This window comes from Prenolepis imparis, unplaced genomic scaffold, assembly GCF_030444845.1.
Source record: "Prenolepis imparis isolate NDT839.2.m4 unplaced genomic scaffold, iyPreImpa1.0 SCAF_5, whole genome shotgun sequence".
NCBI classification, from domain to species: Eukaryota; Metazoa; Arthropoda; class Insecta; order Hymenoptera; family Formicidae; genus Prenolepis; species Prenolepis imparis.
In genome coordinates, this window is record NW_028141163.1 from 7698173 (window position 1) to 7718338 (window position 20166).

Sequence of the window (20166 nt, forward strand, 5' to 3'; positions counted from 1 at the left end):
TTTCTTAATTTATTCTATTATTCATTTATCATTAATTCTAATTTTTGGTTTGTGCCTGATTCTCTAAAAAGATCCTCTAAAAAGATAGTCTATAGAACTAATTAATACTAATCCAAAAGAGAGCGATTTTATTCATTCATTTCTAATGTAATTGTTATTTCAGAATCGTTCTGTAAGTATTAAAATAATAACAAAATAAACACAGGTTTAATTAATTTTTTTCAAATATAATATTAAGAAGAAATAAAAAAATTAGTTGAAAATTTCAATTTCCTTTCATTTGTTAAATATTTTCATTTTTATTTCATTTAATTTGTTTAATGTTTAAAAAATAGTGTATAAGTAAATAATCTTCATATTAAGATAAAACTAGTTTTGAATGTATAATGAATAAATTAATTTATTTGCTGTATTTTTGTTGCCCATTTGCCTTATAAACAGATTATACAATTATTTTTCTTATAGTTATATAGAATATTGTTTTAAATACTTTGCGTGAATGCAAAGTACAAACAATCTTGATTTAAATAAATAAAGATTTGCTTTTTGTTAACGTGAAGTTTTTATTAATTTAACATTTTTATGATGTATTTATATAACGTTATATTTGATTGCATTTATAATTGTATATATTGATTGTATATAGATTATATATTACATAATGTTGATTTAACATTTTTATATATATTTTATATTTTTTATTATTTTTATATATTTTTGAAATATTTCAGTAATGTTCACTATTTGACGTATTTAAAAAAAAATATACAAGAATGTTGCATACACACACGCATATACAATCAAACATACAACACAATATTAAATACAGCATGAAAATTAATTAAATTGAAGCATGGCATAAAGATTGGCATAAAGATGTTATTTATACAATTTCGAGTTTCTACTTATATATTTCTATAGTTTTTGATTTAAACGTGCTTCTTGATTCGATATTCGTGGCATTTAATTTATGTACGTCAGCGTTTTATATACGCAGTTTGGAATTATTATTGCACAATTTATCGATCTCAAGAAAAACTTAATTCGATATTGCCGATGTCAATAGTGCTATAATCATAGAAATTAACATACTCGTCCAATCATGAGCATGGCATAAAGATTAGCATAAAGATGTTATTTATACAAATGTTATTTATACAATTTCAAATTTTTATAATACTTATATATTTCTATAGTTTCTGATTTAAACGTGCTTAATTTTCTGCCATTTCGATATTTCCAGTGTCTATACTAATAACGTGATAATTATGAATTTACTTCCGATGCAAAATATATGATATTTGTATCATATATGATATTTGTAAAGAGTGGTTATATAATAATATTAGAATAAATCTAGATTATGTGAATATCGAAAACTATATAATTAATTATAATTACACACATAGATTAACATTCTGACAATAAACGCCTCATATTACTCGACACTCCCGACATTTTGAATCCGCAATATAAATTGTACGATTTTATGTAATTTAAACAGCTGTTGGTTGACAGTTAATTATGTATGTACGTGATTGTAAAAGTTGTTCACTAATACATACACATTCGACAGTCTCAATATATCAATATATAACAATTTAATTAAAAATTAATTTTAATTTTAAATCATAATTATTAATCGGCCATTTTTTTCATGAAATGTATTATTGTTACAAGAAAAATAAATATTTTAGTTCTAGTTAACTTAAATTGGATTTAATTAAATTGGACAGAATTAATCGAAATTTTTATAGGTATCAAGAAGAGAGAGAGACAGAGGGGGGGGGGGGAGGAATAATTGATTCTGCTTGCAAATTGTGCAATTAATAATACGAAACGAATGTGTCGACTATTCTCAAAGATATACATAAGGTTGAATTATTAAACATCAGCATAATTTGATTTCGTAGAATATGCAGTGTGCGCAGTATGTCAGTGCACACTGCGCACACTGAAATTTCGATTCTTATTTTAATCAACAATAAAATTTAGGTATATATTTTTATGATATTTATTTTAATTTGTTTTAAGTATGAAATAAATATGTATTCTTATCAAGAGAGTCATATTTAGTATATTAAATGCTGGTTATTCTTAATTCGTATATATTTTCAATCATTGTGAGACTTTTATATTACAGCAAATTTTAAAATAAAATGTTTTTGCAAACTATATAAGATATCAATACGGCTTTCAATAATTGAGAAATATACAACAGAAATATTATGAGAAATATGAAAGAGATAAAAACATAACATAAAAAAATATTATGCGTTTGATAAAAGTGTACCGATAATAAACAATTTTTTTATTTTAAAAGAAAAGTTTGTCCCCCCAATATTGCACTTTAAAATTCAATAATAATAATTCCCAAACACTCTTGAAATAATATTAATAAAAAGATTTACTTTTATAATTGTTATAAATAGTTACAACAATCATAAAAAACAAAATTATACATATATATATATATATATATAATTTTGTAATTATTTATAACATTTATAAAAGACAAAATTTTTTTATTAGCATTATTTCAAGAGTGCTTGCGAAACATTATTAATGAAATTTAAAGTGTAACATTGAAGCAAATTTTTGGATTAATTATACACATATACAAAATTGCAATCAGAATGTTAAATTAAATCGTAATTCTTTTTCAAAAATTGTAAATACAATGAAATCCTGTACTAAAGTTTGAATTAATTTTTGAATTATTGTCCTACAATACATAGAAATCGGATATACATATATCCAGATTGGAATGCAAATTAAATCGATTTTGGAAAATTTGAAATTAAACTTTGTTACAATCTAGAAATAGATCTTTTTCTCAAATGTAGTATTTTATCATATATATGACATACGCAATAAAATGAAAAATGAAAGAACAGCTTGTGTGCACGAAATAAAAGCTTTCAAGCGCGCACAGTCAATTAAAACCTTTTTCTTTCGCGGTAGAACTCTCGGTGGAATGACAAATGGGGACATTCGTTCCAGATAAATTTTGATATTCGTTGTTCTGTCAATCCCGCGTATCTCACGTGTCACGTGTTTTTCTTTTTTATTAAAATGTTATCGTAAAAATCACCGTAGAAATGTGATAAATAAATATAATCTTTATACTAATAAAGAAAAATGTTTATTATTTATGTGAGTTAGTCAAAATTACGTTCCGATCTAATCAGCTTTGTTCGCGATTTTATTTGTTGCCTAGGTGATTCACAGCGAAGAGGATAGAATGTGGATGAAAAAAAAGTCAAACATAATTTTATGTTCAACCGGCGATGGTCATCCTGACGTGATTCGCATACGGAGCGCTCATCGAAAGGATCTCGAGACGGTTCTCCCTTTTATAGTTATTACACCGCTCTGGTTAAACGTCGAGACATGTAATTGTATAGTGAAAATTTTAATACCGAGTTTTGCATTAATCAGTATCTTATATACTTTGATGCATATGCAACTTCTACAAATGTCTGCTTCTTGGAAGTTTTACTCATTTATGATTTTGTATTGCATTTTGACTTATATATGTGCAATCGTTGCAGTGAGATACACTATTCTCTCTCAAAATTGATTTAAGATAATGAAGAGAAGATTATGTTAGTTATATACGCTGTACTATAAAATAATTTTTGTAGATGAAAAAACGCATTTAAAAATAATATCTAATTATGTTTCATATTATTATTATTGCTCATTTTATTACAAGATTTATATTTTGCAAGAAAAAAAGAGATATATTAAATTATACATGATATTGTAATACTTATTTAATTAATATGAAGCTTTTGACATAAGATTTCAATTGTTTCCCGTCATTCAGAACCTTATTATTTTTTATTACTTTATTACGTGGCGAGCAAAATTAACAGGCACGAGTCAATTATTTAACGAGTGCACTAATAATAAGAGATATAATAAAAATATCCTCTTTAATAATCTAGATCAATTTTTTTAAATAAATTTAAACATATTAAACATATTGAAATAACTGACTTTTTCCTTAGAAAATTTGTTTATGTAAAAATAAAATAATATTTCGCAATATTTATTCTAAATAAAATTTATATATAAATATATATGTGTATATATATTAATATTACAAAACGGTACATAATTTTTATGGGCAAACGATTAATGGTGAAATAAATTTTGGATAATCGCGATGACATTATGCTTTTACATTAATATGCGAATGACACATAATAATGCACATTTTTATATTTTACATTTTTTATTTGGATTTAATTTGAATTTAAAACAAATTAAATATATATATATATTTTTTTTGTTATATACATATATATATTTGATTTGTTTTAAATTCAAAGTAAATCCAAATAAAAAATGTTAAATATAAAAATGTGCATTATTATGTATCATTTGCATATTAATGTAAAAGCAAAATGTTATCGCGATTATTTATTTCACCATTAATCGTTTGCCCATAAAAATTATGCAACGTGTTGTAATATTAATTATTTAAAAATTTCGTATTTAACATACAAATAAATTATTGAAGTAATTATATAATATCAATATTATCAAAATTGTTATTCCAAGATAGAATCATTATCTTATAAAAGATATTTTTGTGGAAGAAAGAGAATAATAATAAACAAGAATAAACAATTAACGTGCAACCATGTGCTGTAATTATGGAAATAAAAGATCATATATATAAGAAATATTGCAAAATAATTTTTTTTTAAACAAGATTTCAAAATTAACTAAGAATCTAGAAGTCGTTCTGTTATACTGTTTTACATATGTTTTAAAATGCAGTATTTTTTTTTCTTATGCTGTTTTTATAACATTTTTTATGCTATGACGTAATAATCCTCATCTCAAGATTGGATTTCTCAACATTATATATTATTAGTTCTTCAGTCTTCAGTCTCTCCAGCGGCAATTAAATCGACTGCATGGTAAGTCGTTAAAAGCGGAGTTTTTCTCTTAACTTTGCTTAATATTATTATGCTTTTTATATAAAATATGTTGTAAATGTGTGTCTGTAATGTGATTAGTATACAACAATAATCTTTTCTATGCAATAATAAATATGTTCTTTTAGAAATTGTTCTTCTCAGAGAGTTAATTGCATCTTAAATGCTATAAGCAAAAGCGATCATAAAATCAAAGCGTAAAATATGAAGTATCATCGCTTTTCAATATACGATACATCTTTGAATTGAAAACTGTGATGCAATAACGATTGTTCTACAATCCCCCCTCCCCCATTCAGATTCTTTATATTTAATCACATTAAACAGAAGTAAAAAATATTGCGTAACGAGAAACATCTGATAATTTGTTTGCATTCGCGATATATTTTTATTACTGTATAAACTAAACAAACTGAATTTAATATTGTCGTACAATAAACTATACAAAGATAATATATATTGTACATATTATTTATTTACACATATAAATAATATGTACAATATATATTATCATAATATGTATTTATATATATAAAATATCACACAGAAAAGATTATTTTTATATACTAATTACACATTACAGACACACATTACAAGTAGAATATATATTTCACACACACACACATCATACATATATATATATATATATATATATATATATATTCTCCGGAATTTATATATTTTATATACGAAAAATTAGAATTTTAATTTTTAAATCATATTTCTCTTAAACAATGTTATTTTTTATATGATTTTTCTACTGTATAATATTAGATTGAAATACAGATATGTAAATAAAATTTATGATTAATTATGAAAATAATATAGATTTTAAAAATCTATAAAAACCGTTCATAAGAGATCATATATATGCGTTCAGATTGTAGCGATGTATCGCACACACACACGCACACACACACTGCTAAATAATGTTACTTCTTATATATTACATTGTACATACATAAATCATATTACAGTGTACATAAATATGAATACGCTAATGCGAGAAAACAATAATCTTTTTTTTCTGTGCCACCCATTATATGTGCCGCAGCACACGTCGCGTCGTGAGGAACCATAACCATGTACATTAATCTATCAATCATCAATAAATGGCCAATCAATACGACACATACCTCCACTAATGTTGATTTCCACGTCAACTAGATATCTATCCCTCTGCTCTCGTTGATCCTAATCCTTGCTTCGGCCGATTAAATGCGACGAAATTGGGAAATTTCTAGCAATACGGATTCGTGTGTATGATCCTGCTCGCACCCGCACTACTTAATAACGAAACTATTCAAATTTAATACGTGTTGCGCACACCGATCACTTCACGCACTAAATTCGTCACGTGGCCATCGTTCAAGGACGCGCAAAATTCAAATTTTGCATTAGCTCGAATTAAATAAATTTAATTAACTGCTTTATTAACTTACGTGATTATCTTGTTTAAATATTTTTAGCAAAATATAAAAATTATAGAAAAGAAATATGTAATGATATATTTTATTTCATATATTATTCAATCAAAAAAAATGTTTTTCAATTATCATTAAAAGTAGAAAAAATTGAGAAAAAACCGAATCTGAGATATTTCGTATAATTAAATTGGATATTTAAGAATTTTTCATAAAAATAACCGATAAGAAAGATTAAATCGATAAAGCAATCGCAAGTCTAATGTCCAATGTATATATACAGAGGCTTTAAATTGTTTCGTTTTAAATGAATGACGTTATGAATGGTTATGATGTATATGTATGTGTATGTATGTACATAAGAATCATGGCCACTGTTGCATTAGCATTTAATAAAGGAATTATAAAGGGAATTGGATCAGAGATAGCTCACAGCGCATTATAGGGTCTGTTTGTTTTACTCCCTAGAATTGTTACATTTAAAACGAGATAAATATATATTCGGAGGAAGAAAGGGAGAGTGAAAGATCTGAGCGAGTGTAGAAAATGCAAGGCAAACAAAGAATTATATAAGAAATATCTGCAATGAATAACAGTGCAAAGTATTATTCTAAAGTGCTATGTCTCTACGATAAATACTACTTACTGTGATATATCTAATTATCGTGATGTAACTTTTATAGACAAAGATTTATGTTGTGCATCGCATTTGGAGGTTATAAGGTGCCATGAAATACGTAAAAAGTGATTGTGTGATATAAGAAATTCGTATAAAGAGTATTTTATAATTAATCCAGGGCACAGTCATACTAGTGCCATACATACACGCACATATACTCATAATACTCATCTGTTTAGTGGACAAATAGAATTTAAATTGCCATTTACATCAAGTAGATGTTATTGCCTTCTTTTATGCAATTTTAATATCAACATTATTATCTGACCTTTTATTATGACCAAGGGAAGGATGGAACTGCACGAGAATCGTGCTAGAAAACAATCGTACCATAGATTTTGGCGTAGCATACCAGTACGCATATCCAAGGGGACAGAACATTTGTTTTATCGGTACAACTTTTATTTTACAATCAGAAGAATTAATAATGATAAATGATGTACAATTAGTTTAATAATATGATGATGGTTTTGTTTTTTTACAGGCTGGGAATACATATTACTCAAAATCCATTCAAGTGGATACTCGGATGTTTTATTATAATGTTAATCTGTCTCTCAGGTTTGTTTCGCTTTCGACAGGAAAAAAATCCTGTCAAGCTTTGGTCTCCACCAGAATCTAGTTTTGCATTAGATACTGATTGGCTATTGACACATTTTGAGGAAGGTTTACGAATTGAAACATTTATTTTGACTGGTAACAATGTCTTAGAACAGCAAACACTCATTAGGGTATATATAATTCAATAAATGCTTTATTTCGTAATTCTTATTATATCCAATTAATTATAATGAAATTAATTATATAATGGGAATATATATATATATATATATAATTATGCAAAATATATTTTTTTATGTTGCGCAGTTAAATGAAATAACTAAACAAATGATCTCTATTCAAACACCAATTGAGAAAATTTCTTGGACAAATGTTTGTATGAAGTAAGTATTAAAGATATGAAATTTAAACAATTAATGGAAATTCTATTAAACTACAAAATTTTACATTTTAATATTATAGAATTCTTATATTAAAAAAAATTGAAAAAAGATTTATTTAATATATGATATATTTAATGTTTTTATTTGCAAGAAAAAGATTAATTATTATAATAATATGCAATATTTTTATTTATAGGATTCCTTCTGTTGTTGGATTTATGCGTAGAAGAAAAAGACAAAGCTCTGTCTCAGAAGATGATTTTTTTGACGATGATATCACTTCGAAAGTTAATCAAACTTTGTTTGAACCCGCTATTTACGCTGATACTAAGTTTTATTGCAACGTAATTAATAGTTTGCCTATGGCTTGCCTTAAGTTCAGTATTTTAGATATATGGAATTTTGATAGTGCTAAAATTGAAAAAGACACTACAGAAGAGATTATCGCAAAGATAAATACAGTAAAAGTCAGTCCCACCTTAGGCCACGCCATGAATTTCAGTGAACTTTTGGGAGGCGTAACTTTAGATGAAAGAGGTAGAATTATTGCTGCAACAGCAATAAAGACGCAGTTAATGATTCACATCAAGTTTCGTGATGTGGACATGGATAAAACTGGAAACATCGCGGGAACTGCTGATTGGGTAAGGTGAGTTTGATGACGAGAGGCCTAAATCATAACATATCTGTTAATAAATATCTTAATGCTGAATAAATTTTAGATACAAAATCTTAAATTTTAATTATAAATTAAGTTGTATCTAATTGCTTTAAAAAAGTCAGAAATAAAATTAAATAAAAGAAAGGAAAAAAAAGAGAAATTATCATTTAATTAATGAAATTTTTTGATGTACTATCTATATATGATTTAGGCCTTATATTACCTTCATCTCATATAAAGATAAAAATAATTTGTCTGAAAGTCTCAATTATAAATTGTAATATTAATTGTAAGATTATGGTTATAAAGATATGATATTTTTATTCTTATCTATATTTTATTATTAATTCATAAATTTTCATGGTTCAATGTTAAAAATATCTAATCATAATTATAGTATTTACGTAAATTTATTTTAAATTAAACATCTGTTTTTGATATAGAGAATTTATTTCTTATTATTAATTACAATATATCTTTTTTACTATATCTGCAAATTCTGTTTTACTTTCATTTGTAGTATCAATCCCAGTTTTTATAGTAAACAGATATAAAATTTCGATAAATAGTTTATAATGAAAAGTCATTTATACACAGGCAACATACGAAGTATTAACTTGGGAATCAGCTTTTTTGAAACTTGCTAAGAAGTTTTCAAACGAATTGCAAAGTGAGAAAACTAACGATTCGTTGGCATTTTATTATGAAGCAGGCAGAAGCTATGGGGATCTTACCGGGACAGCTATGTTTCGAGATATAGATAAATTGATTATAGGAGTTGTATTAATGTTTTTGTACGTTTTAACGATATTGTCCAATTATAATTGGGTGGAATGGCGGGTATGTGTGTTTCAGTATATATTATTGCATGAATATCATATAAATTCCTCTAATTTGATGATTGATCGAAATTTTCTCATTTTTGTATGCAGTCTTGTCTTACAAGTGTTGGTCTTTTCTCTGTGGGCATTGCATTTATACTTGCGGTGGGAATATGTTCTCTAATTGGCGTTCCATATGGCCCAATACATACGTCTTTACCGTTTTTACTCTTAGGTCTCGGGGTAGATGATATTTTTGTATTCCATGCATTTTGGAAACAGATACATACTGACGAATTAAACTTAAGTAAATCACTGACAGAAAAGATCGGGCTTACGTTAAGTCTCTCCGCTTCTGCTATTACTGTTACTTCATTTACTGACATTGTGGCGTTCCTTATTGGCGCTACCACAGTACGTATAGGATTAATTGTAATATGCAGAAGAATGCATAATATTTATCATATTATGGTTAATTTACGAATTTAATGACTTCTATTTGTTTCTTCCGAAATTTAAATTTTAAATAAATTATATTTAAATCGCGAAAAAATTTTTAATTATAATTTTTAATTAGATAATGTTCCTTCTCACAATTTTGTAATAAAATTCTAATTTGATTTTGTGACTGAATAACAATTTTTTATTATGTTATGAATATATCTTCCTACAAAATATTTTGTTTTTATATAGAATATTTTTTCTCTATTTGCTTTCATATAAAAAATAGATTGACAATCTAGATTTGATTTAGATAAATTAGTTTTAATACATATAACAGTTGTCAAGTCACTTGATTTACGTTATGCATTCTTTGCTTTTACACAGAAATAATTATGATTGAAAAAAAGCGACTTTCTTAATATATAATGTTTCTTTTTAGATATTACCATCACTTCGGTCGTTTTGCATCTATGCTGCAGTGGGGATATTCGTGACATATTTATTACAAATTACATTTTTTATTGCATGTTTTACCTTAGACTCCAAAAGAATAGAACAAAAAAGAAATGGGATGTTACCATGTATCGTGCATGAAAACTTTACGCTCAAATTATCGGATCCGAGCGATGCATTCTCCTGGAAAATTATACATGTTTTGTACTCGCGTGTAATACTAACTTTGCCAGGCAAAATTATTATAATAATAATTACGTTTGCAACAATGTCGATAAGTATCGTGGGCACGCTTCAACTAAAACAGGGATTTGATCCAGCATTGTTGCTGCCGAAAGGATCATACTTGGACGAATACATAAACACATACATTCAAGAATTTGATCAAGGATTTGAAGCTTTCGTTCTTATGGGAGACGACATTGATTATGCTTCTGAATTTTCTGAGATAATATCTTTAACAGAACACTTACAGAATGCGTCTTTTGTACAAAATATAGAACCTTGGCCGATTAACTTCGCAAAATTCGTGTCGACGTACTATGACACAGGTCATTTGCTGTATCATTTATTTAAATTCATCTAAAGTTGTAAAATATAAATTGTTTATTTTAATTCTGAAAAAAGATATTCCTAAAGTAATCAAAGAATGTTTTCTTGTTTTAGATTTGAAAACCACGAAGATTTCAGATGACGATTTCCATCATTATCTATCGAAATTTCTCATTAGCCGAGGTGGTGGCAAATATCAGAGAAATTTTGTGTTTAACGAAACTTTTACGTGTGGAAAGAATGCTCCTCGAATCATAGCAGCGACCATTGAATTTAAATTCATACTGTTTACGAGTCCCTCTGAGTGGATTCCAGCAATGGATGACAGTAAATACTTAGTGAGCAAAGCGCAAATTGAAGGCTACACAACAGTGTGGTGCAAAGCATTTGGACCCTGGACCTCCGATAAACTGATCACTCAAGAAGTAACGCGAAACCTTCTCCTGGCGTTGATCTGTGTCATGAGTACTACAGCAATACTTATCGCCGAAGTGCAGACCTGTTGTTGGATTTTACTCTGTATACTTCTCACACTTCTAAACGTTTGTGGCTTCATGTATTTCTGGGGACAACCGATAGACATGGTATCCAGCATTGGTGAGTACATTTTTTACACAATTCTATTTTGTTTCACTATTTTATAAAATAGTATACTACATGTGAAAGATAAAAATATCTGATAAATATGATAAATCGAAGGAAAACTGTTTGATAAAATCGAAGAAACGTTTTTAACGAATATCCAGCTTCTATGTCAATTTTATAAAATATTAATTAAATTCTTTGTGAATTAGTTCATTATGAAAATATCGTTGTCATCGACATTTCGATAAAGGCATTCTGCTGTTCAGAAACTAAAGGGATACCTATGTTGCAAGATCGACAAGTCGCTTATAAAAAATATCTGAAGAGTAACTGAGAACAAACTTACCAGCTTTCATTATCCTATAGTATATAAAACTGAAGTATTGTTATGCATTTTTAAATTATTCTTAACAACACGCGCGAGTAATTTCCGAGTTCTCTTTTCAATATTGTTGCTCAGAGCAAACGTCTCTCCTCGGTTGTCGATTAGGTGGTTTCGAGTCGACTGCTATCTCAGAGAGATTCCCTTGTGCAGGTCTCCAGCTGGCTATCGGTTTAAGCGTGGATTATGCCGCTCACGTCGCGCATGCCTTCTTGCATACCGAGTCGCCAGAGGATGACGATGACTCTCCTCGCACAACTCGAGCGTTGATCGCGGTCAGACATATCGGGGCTGCAGTTGCATACGGCGCGGGTTCGACGTTGCTCGCCGTATCGATGCTGGCATTCTCCACGTCCTATGTGTTCGTAGCCTTCTTTAAGATATTCTTTCTGGTGATATTATTCGGGCTCTGGCATGGATTAATCATGCTGCCAGTCGTGTTGAGCATTATCGGGCCACCGAGTTTACGTATGAAACAGCGACCACAACCAATGTCCACCGCTGTGGTTGACGATGAAGATTGAAACGGATAGTTTGTTCAAGCATCCTCGTTCTTTATCAATAATATTTATTTTTGGTTCAATAAACATACAAAATTATTACACTATCCGTACTAGTAATCACACATTTATACAAAAATAATAATTAATAATAATAATACGTCAGATAACTTAAAAACGGTATTATATATTTATAGATTTATATATATATTTATATATATATATATATATATATTAAGATTATCAAAAAATTAAGAAATAAAAAAAACAAGTACAAAATAATGTAGCAAGGTGATATAGATTTATTATCAATTATCATCGATCGGAAAGGAACATGACTATTATATAAACGTAACGTAATCATGTTTTGCCGGATGCGTTTATCCTTCATGTATAATTGTAATTAATAATTATGACGTAAAAATGAGCGGCGAGGGAGCGACCTCGGGATTGATTGGCGAACTCCCTCCGCTGCCTCTCTCAGTCTTGCACAGTCCATCTGACATTCGTTCGACCTTTCATTCATTCGACCCCGTCCTCTTTGTCTCTTCTTCCAACTCGTTCCTTTTTACCCCTCTCAGCCTAGCACAGTCAGACGAATCCGTGGAACGACAGTGAGAGGGTACGGAGTACGCATACACGGCTCGAACAAGACACACAGAGAGGCAGGGACATAGTGGACACACAGATATACTCTTTCATTCAGCGTACACCGGAAACATTCTCGGAGGCGCGCACTCCATACTCAATTATACGACGGTAGTTAGACTGCCGCGGCAGCAAGCCACGCACGAACGATACGGTGATTAAGTTATTACACATCTTCTTAGTTAAGTTCGAATTTTACAAATCGGGATTCGTACATTTCATAATTGATTGAGGAACCATCGATACAATAATAATAATCATAATAATATTTACTTAGCAAAATGTGCCGATCGGTAATTGTGGCGAATGACGCGTGATGTGAGCACAGTTAGTCGTGTTAAAAAGACGGGATATCGGGGTATTGGAAGAAGGGATTGAAGATGAAGGAGGAGGGGAGTTTTAAGGAGGAATCGGGCCCATCGGGATGGCGAGGATTCTCACAATAGTATACACGGCCGGGGAGGACATACAGATATGGAAAAGAGGCGGGATTCGAGGATGACGGTGACCGAAGGCGGTGGACCGTGAAGAAGTCGTACGTCTGCTCACCAGGGTTTCAAGGTACACACGCACTTTTAGGGGGTACACCGTGGGAAAGACACTCAGGGCAGACAGACACCGACATAGAGACTAGGCTACCGACTATACGTTAATATCTATCTAAACGTGTAATTAGCGTACGCACCGCGTACACATCCGGTACGCAAAAAACATTCTCTCTCCGCCCGCCTTTTGCGTACAATATCCGGAATTTGCGGAAGGCGCGCTCGGAGAAGCGCTCTCGCTATGTTTCGTTTTATTTATTTTTATTTTTTTACCTCTCTCTTCCTCTGTTTTTGTTTTTCTTTATTATTGTTTTTTTATTATTTATCAGCGATCGCGTCGTAGTCGTGTCTCTCTTTTTCTTTCTCTCGTCTTTTTTTTTTCTTTTTAATAGTAAACGCTATGTAGTCTTTATTACTCAAGCTTATGCCCAAAAATCTACCAGAGGCACTTTGGGTTTATTAGTACCATTTGAAGTCGGCGTGCGCGGGGGAGGATATCGCACGCCCCGTCCTCCTGCGCGGAACAGCGGACGAAACAACGAGCGTATATGTTCACGCCTCGAGAGAAATCATCGTGGTTGTTTGATTGACCCGTCATCATCATCATTTAGTCGTTTATAAATTTCTCACCTCTTGTGTCGCGCAAATTAATTTACCCTGTCTGGCGATGTGTCTTCGCCACCGCGTAGATACCACCTGTCTGTCCCTCTTTCTTCATTCGCCCTCCCCCCAATTCCTCTTCCGTGAACCTATACCCCAAGGATTCCCCCGTATCTTTTTTTTCCGCTTTCCTTAGCTTTCCACCACGGTCTTCCGATGTTTTTTGAGCAATAAATACTTTCTCCACGTACAACTGCACATTGAATTGACGCACAGGACACACTCACACGTTTGACAATTCATTCGCTACCAGCCGCACGCATTGACAGAACGTTAATTGCGAGAAACATTTAGCTTTGAATTATTTTAAAGCTTATTTTTTTTTTATTAGTATATAAAATCAGACGAGAGAATCATATCGTAGATTACATGATAAATACGAAGAGAATAATAAATTGATCCAACAACTTTGTTCATCGAGACAGCGACCTTCCGGCAATGTCAGAGCTCGGAAATACAATTCAAAAATGTTACACACGTGTCTTTTTTCTTTATGCAATGCTTTCGGCTTTCGATCAAGTACACACCCCATTCACGCGGCTCACTTTCATGCACACCAATATGGCTACATCCACAGAGTTAATGTTACGCTTTTAATTAATGATTATCAATTCAATATCAATTCAATATCAATGTATTACAATCAGACAATACTCAACAGTGATCGTTATTCATTATATATTACAATAATTAAGAGTGACAACAATATGACGACGGAGGCGTTGAAGCATTACAAGGGAGAGAGAGAGAGAGAGAGGGAGGGGGAGAGAGAGAGAGAGAGAGATTAAAAATGGCATGAAGATGAATCGTAGGAGGGTGAAGGAAGAACAGGAGAGTTTTGATAGTGGACATGTTACAACTCTAGTATCGGAAAAGATAGAGAGAGGAGATGGCGAAGGGCGTAAGAATAAGGGAGGAAAAGGATGAAGTTATCAATGATTATGAAATAGCGACGATGACATCGGTGATGGATGCACGATGATATAGGAATGAACGATTAAATGGAACGATGAGTCGCGGAGACTAAGGAGGGGAAGCACGCACACTCAACACAACCGTCACATCGAGCTGGCCTCGCGCGTGGCCAATAGTCCATAGATTAATTACCTACTAACTAGTACACAGTCTGTCTCCGTTTTTGCGCGGATGACTCTTTTTTTTTCTTCTCCTTCCTTCTCGAGCGCCGTGTAAGTATACGTAATACACCACGTTAAATACGCGCGTGCGCGCGGTATAGCGCTGCCGAGCTATGGAGCGAGCGACAGCGCGCTTATAAGCGTGTGTGAGCGAATGAGACTCGTTTGCAATCTCGTTTTGTTTGTGTGATAAAATTATGGCAAAATACTCGACGCGGGATACCGCCCTACCTGCTCGCACGCGCGCCTCCTCGGATACTAGATATACGCACACGCACACACAGGCATGCTTGCGCCAGTATAAAGTGTATATATGTACACATATACATATGACATACCAACCATATATATGTATATATATATATGTATATATAATTTGTATATAATATATATACATATATATATTCATATCGCTTAATTATTTTTCACCATTATCGGTAATTATCATTATTTCATAAAATTCGTCAGTTCACATAATTCAAAAAATTTCAGCTAGAATAGCGGTGGATGGAAATGTTTCTTCGTTAAAAATCGCCAGATCACCATTAATCGGCGCCGACAATCGATCGTTTTTTTTTTTTTTTTTTTCTTAAACACATTTACAAATTATTGATCGATATCACGGCTGATTCCCTCACTCGCGCCTTTCTCTTATCACTAGTGTGTGTTTTCATTATTATATTCATTTTTTAAAATCACTCGCGGTGCAAATCGGTGCGCGATCACCGCGCGACGAAGGAAACACGATCTCGCTTTTACTTTTGCACTCGACTCGGCCGCCGAGATGTGATTCGTACATTTAATATTCTATTACAATGATTTTTTTTTTTTTTTGATATCTTATATACAATTATGCGACAATGTGCTTATGATTATGGCCACACGTACGAACCGGCGACCTCTGAGAAGACTTCTCTTCGACACATATTTTTAACACTTAATCCTTTAATTAAATCCCCAGTTAACTCGCGGCGTTTAACCCCTAGTTCGGGGTTCTCCCTAGTTCACTCGCGATTCGCGTTATGCTGAGAAAAAACTGGCTTTTGCACGAAACCTGAGATAATCGATTACAAGGTAGGCCAGTCCTCTTCGTTCGCGTTGTCGAGAATTAAATCGAACCGCGATTGACCGCTCAGCAGGGTAACTCTTGACGAGCGGGCTTCGTCATGTGCTTCATCGAATTCATGGTACATCAGGGGTTGTCCGCCGCCATTATATTGTGCACTTGCTCGAGCTTGTACGCCAGTCTCTGCTTCTGCGAGAATTCGTCCTCCTCGAGAGTGACTATTAGTTGTTCGTTGTATTTACCCGCGTATGTATATAGTTCGTATAAAGCACAGTTCGTATTAAACTCTGTTGTGTGCAACTGAAATAAGATTAGACGAGCATAAATTAGTTAATACGTTGGGCAAAACACTTATCCAAAGATTCATACGTTGCGAATATAGAAATAGATAAATAGATACCCTCGATTCTTCGGCAAGCATGGCATTCATGTCTTGATCGGATATGGCTGGCATGACTTTGATATCTGAGTAGTAACGCTCTACCCACTCTTTGTACACTGGAATGTCCTTTGCGTATAATAGCTTCGAACTCGGAGAGTCCTTACCTAAAAACAGAGTAAAAGAAAAATCTTTATATATTTCTGAATTTTTAATCGATGCGGTCAAAAATCAATAATAGATGCGTACCTAATCTATGGTCCGACGTTGAGCAGCTGTCCATGAATGTCTGCGCCACGACGGATAAACACGAGTCCACGATATTGGACTTGTGTATATCGAAAATAAAGTTCGGATTTTTGATGAGATTAACCCAAAACCTCAGAGGAAGGGAATTGCTTTTCCACGTGTGTACCACTTCGGGGTCGGATATGCCATGTTGGAGAGCTTGGTCGTCCATGAAGTCGAACATGTATTTGATGGCGAGTGGAAGCGCCGAGCCTCGATGGGCAGTGCTGAATATGGTCTCGAATAGATCGTCGACGAATTTCTGAAGTGTACCCTTTGTTGCCAGTAACCTCGTCAAATAGATTTCCGAAACCATTTTGTTGCCACGATCTCCCTCTTTCCGTGCATCAGAATCGTGATGTTTAACAAGATGCCAAACTTTCATACCGCCCTCGTGATTCTGATTGAGCGGCGAAGTAGCGCGGGAAAGCGGGGGACTGGCCGAACTGAATTTGCTAAGATTCAAGGTTTCGTACTTGTGCGACTTGTCGGTCTTTTCCGATAGAATCGAGAGATTATATATAGATGATTGTTTGGAGACTAAGTTAAGTGACGCTCCGTCTGGTACCCTGTAGTGATTCAAAGTATTCCTCTTCTTCCACTCGCCCTCTGTCTTCGTTGTTGAATCTTCGTCGTAGAGAATTAATCTACCGGACGCTCCAGTTCGCCACTCTGCAATATTTCAAACAATGTGAGAAAATTGATTTTACGTAAAAGCATTTTCTAAGATATTCAAGCGCGCGAGTCGCTTACCGAGATCAAGATCTTCTTTTCGAGGTCTTTGGCTGTAAGGAGTCGCTCGATAGATTGTATCCAACGCTTTTTCCTTCACCTGAGATATTGTATCGCAATCAAGGACTTTGACCGGCACGTTTTCTGTATTAGGATCCATTCCCCCGACGAACACGGTTTGTTGGGATATCGAAACGTAGACGGTCTGAAATTTTAAAGGAAATGTTATTATTACAAAGCATCAATTTATTTTTCTCACTGAAACACTGACGCTTCTTTACCATTGGCTTGAAATCAATAGATTGTCGGATCAACTTTTCTTCGGACAAAGAATATCGTGCTTCTGACGTAATCGCATCTACAGGACCCTTATCGACTTGCTGTTTTACAGCACGAAATAGCACATACAATGGTTCACCGGCGCATTCTCTCATAAACTTGTATAAGAGAAACGTGAACCAAGCAGATAACATTTTCTCAGCGACACTCTCAGTTCTAAAAGAAATAAACAAGCAATTTAAAATATATTCTTGATGCAACATAAAGCAGTTAACAATTGAAAGTACATCATATACTTACCGTCTCAGGAATAATTTTGGATGGCTCTTGCCTTCTGTGCACTTCTCGATAAGATCCGCCAGCAGAGTTTTCAGGATGTCTGTGCAATATTCCATTTTGCTTTGAAGCGTAACCATAATTAAGCTGGCCACATTAACTCGATCTCTCATCGAAAAATAACGATTGCTCTCGAGAGTTCGTACGAACAATAGTAAAAAAGTTTTGTTCATTATTAATTGACCGAACAGACGTAGCCCCTTCTCCTTTCGCACCAATTCCGGTCTATCCCACTGCAGCACCGGACTGTTGTCGTCGCTGGGGAACAGTATCATCATCGCGTAAGTGCGATAATCGAGGAAGGGTATGCCACCGCTCGTTAAATCTCCCGTGAGATCCGTCATTTCCGTCTGTAGCTCGGCAAAGGCCTCCTTACACTCGGCGGCGACTCGTAGCTCCAGAATATCCATCTGTTCCTGCATATTCTTCAATACTCGATTGCTCTCCGTGGATTTTCTTCGATAAGCGATAAGGAATGCTATAAATACGACTACTAAGATTACGATCGCAGCAATCACACCGATGAGCGCGGGTTTCGATAATGGTCCATTGAGTCCAGCTGGCAGTGCGTAGCTGAGTTTGCCGATATTGTAACGAAGCGTACCGCCCACTATCAACACCACTTCCGGCAGTTCTTGTTTATTGGGCAGACCCTGAGCGTCGATAGCTGGCGGCTGCGTCACGGGCGGCCGACAGGTGAGCTGTTGCCGCGACAAGGATGTGACATTGCAGAAGGCATTACCAATCTGCACGACTACGTCGGACTCTTGGCAGGCGCGATCAAGGTGCTGACCATTAATTGTCAAGTAGTCACTCTTGTAATATTTAACTTCCTCGTCAAAGACCTCGTAGATAGGATTTGGATACAAAAGGAAATGATTGAAGCCGTGTTGCGAGAGGTTTTGTACGCCGGTGACGTTGTCCATACGGAAACCATACTCGAGAGACAGCGGACGCTCGGCATCCAGTCCCACGTGTTCGGGCACCTCGATAGTCGGTGACTTGCACATCATACTCTCCTGACTGTGCACCTCGCATTGCGACACAAACATCTTCTCATCGTAATAGACATACATTTGCGGACTTTGTATGTAGCCGAGATTCTTTCCGGTTACCGAAATCTTTATTCCACCCGCTGGAATCCCTTTTGGAACCTTCATCTGACCGGCCACACCGCTTTCCACGCTCTCGATCGTCGGATCGTCGACGTATTCGAAGAAGCCATCATATAAACGCTTGCCACCGTCGAAGGACATTTTGAGCATGCCGCTTCTCTTCCAATTGCTTGGACTCGTCATACAAAGAGCTTCATTAGGTTCGGCGCTTATTATGGAACACGGCAGCTCATCGATGTCAGCGTGGATGGTGCTGCCAGCATTCATGTAGTTTCCAGTGATCTTGATAGTAGTACCGCCGCTCAATGGTCCATACTTGGGTGATATCGAGATAATCTTTGGATCCACAAACTCGAAGTTGTAGTCGGACTCGCCGCGAAAATCTTCGATCTTGACGATGACAGGTCCGCTCTTGCCTTCCTGCATGCCAGGTCCATCTACTCGGCAGACGATTTGCTTTGTTCGGATGTAGAGCTCCTCATAAGGTAGACATCGCATGCCGGCCACAGTGACGCCACCGACTATGTCCTGTATGAAACGATTAAACATTATTGGTTAACACACATTTATGTTTACTATATC

At 33.6% G+C, this 20166-nt stretch overlaps 4 protein-coding genes across 7 annotated transcripts in view; 2 read left to right on the plus strand and 2 right to left on the minus strand.

The window, feature by feature from the left end:
- LOC145936126 (uncharacterized) overlaps positions 1–4034 on the plus strand; it is a 5113-nt gene extending 1079 nt beyond the window's left edge. The window contains exon 2 of the mRNA XM_083038023.1: positions 3221–4034. Coding sequence (XP_082894149.1) covers positions 3221–3583 — 363 coding nt within the window. The 3' untranslated portion in view covers positions 3584–4034. The remainder of the gene's footprint in view (positions 1–3220) is intronic.
- The window catches only part of Kair1d (Kainate-type ionotropic glutamate receptor subunit 1D), a 384639-nt gene extending 378405 nt beyond the window's left edge, over positions 1–6234 (minus strand). Inside the window, exon 1 of the mRNA XM_083038994.1 lies at positions 6092–6234. The gene's annotated coding sequence lies outside the window, so the exon portion shown is untranslated. The remainder of the gene's footprint in view (positions 1–6091) is intronic.
- LOC145936633 (patched domain-containing protein 3) lies at positions 4840–12632 on the plus strand. 2 transcript variants are annotated; one of them, XM_083038992.1, is made up of 10 exons: positions 4840–4937; positions 7344–7450; positions 7543–7789; positions 7926–8002; positions 8199–8646; positions 9261–9503; positions 9596–9898; positions 10368–10932; positions 11048–11530; positions 12054–12632. In XM_083038992.1, the coding sequence occupies exons 1-10, from the start codon at positions 4935–4937 to the stop codon at positions 12422–12424; spliced, it is 2847 nt and encodes a 948-aa protein (XP_082895118.1). In that variant the 5' UTR covers positions 4840–4934; the 3' UTR covers positions 12425–12632. The 2 variants fall into 2 exon arrangements, with proteins under 2 accessions (XP_082895118.1, XP_082895117.1); XM_083038991.1 differs by lacking the exon at positions 4840–4937 and having other exon boundaries at positions 6616–7450.
- A 47-nt stretch (positions 12633–12679) lies between these two features.
- The window catches only part of Plexa (plexin A), a 254934-nt gene continuing 247447 nt past the window's right edge, over positions 12680–20166 (minus strand). For all 3 annotated transcript variants that reach the window (XM_083038986.1, XM_083038985.1, XM_083038984.1), the window contains 6 exons: positions 18434–20112; positions 18136–18349; positions 17876–18059; positions 17084–17794; positions 16856–17001; positions 12680–16755 (listed from right to left, as the gene is read on the minus strand). In XM_083038986.1, coding sequence (XP_082895112.1) covers positions 16582–16755; positions 16856–17001; positions 17084–17794; positions 17876–18059; positions 18136–18349; positions 18434–20112 — 3108 coding nt within the window. In that variant the 3' untranslated portion in view covers positions 12680–16581. The remainder of the gene's footprint in view (positions 16756–16855; positions 17002–17083; positions 17795–17875; positions 18060–18135; positions 18350–18433; positions 20113–20166) is intronic.